The sequence below is a fragment of the Penaeus monodon genome, chromosome 27 (genome assembly GCF_015228065.2).
Source record: "Penaeus monodon isolate SGIC_2016 chromosome 27, NSTDA_Pmon_1, whole genome shotgun sequence".
NCBI classification, from domain to species: domain Eukaryota; kingdom Metazoa; phylum Arthropoda; class Malacostraca; order Decapoda; family Penaeidae; genus Penaeus; species Penaeus monodon.
The window spans coordinates 33,545,708-33,546,265 of NC_051412.1; the positions used below are offsets into that span (position 1 = coordinate 33,545,708).

Consider the following 558-nt stretch of genomic DNA (forward strand, 5'->3'; position numbering starts at 1 on the left):
TGGATGTCAGAAGCGGAGACAGGGAGAGAAAAGCTGAACATGAAGAGCATAAAGAGCAATAACAACATATACGAATATAGTAAGCTGACAACGCACTTCATACTTCATTTGCCTGTAATAGTTCTTTCACCCTTTGGGTTATGGTAGTACTAATACTATAAGTGTGCCCACCAGTATGAGGTCTAACTTATGTACCAACCACTCATGTGCGAAATTACAGTATGAGGGCCCTTATATTCGTAGACATTTATGGTACCACATCATGGCAAGAAGTAGCACAGGGGATGCTGGAACTTCTACAGGCAATTGGACCCTAATGATAACTATGAATAAAGTATTGCGAAAGTATAACATAACTAGGTGGACTGCTGTAGTGCGGAATATAAACCAGAGCATATAGCTACAAAGTGAGTATAAATGCTATGTTTTATACACATTTATCTATGTTTTATCTTAACGCCAATGATGACAAAGGTAATATTAACAAGGGTAAGTATCGTTAGAGATAGTGTGTATCAAACTGTTTATTATCTCTAACAAAAAGTATATTTCTCATGT

General features: G+C 36.7%; 1 protein-coding gene across 1 annotated transcript in view; it reads right to left on the reverse strand.

Annotated features, from left to right (window-relative positions):
* The window catches only part of LOC119590500 (synaptogenesis protein syg-2-like), a 61,352-nt gene extending 61,146 nt beyond the window's left edge, over window positions 1-206 (reverse strand). Inside the window, exon 1 of the mRNA XM_037939150.1 lies at window positions 200-206. Within this exon, the coding sequence (XP_037795078.1) occupies window positions 200-206 (7 nt within the window). The remainder of the gene's footprint in view (window positions 1-199) is intronic.
* Between the last annotated feature and the right edge of the window lie 352 nt (window positions 207-558).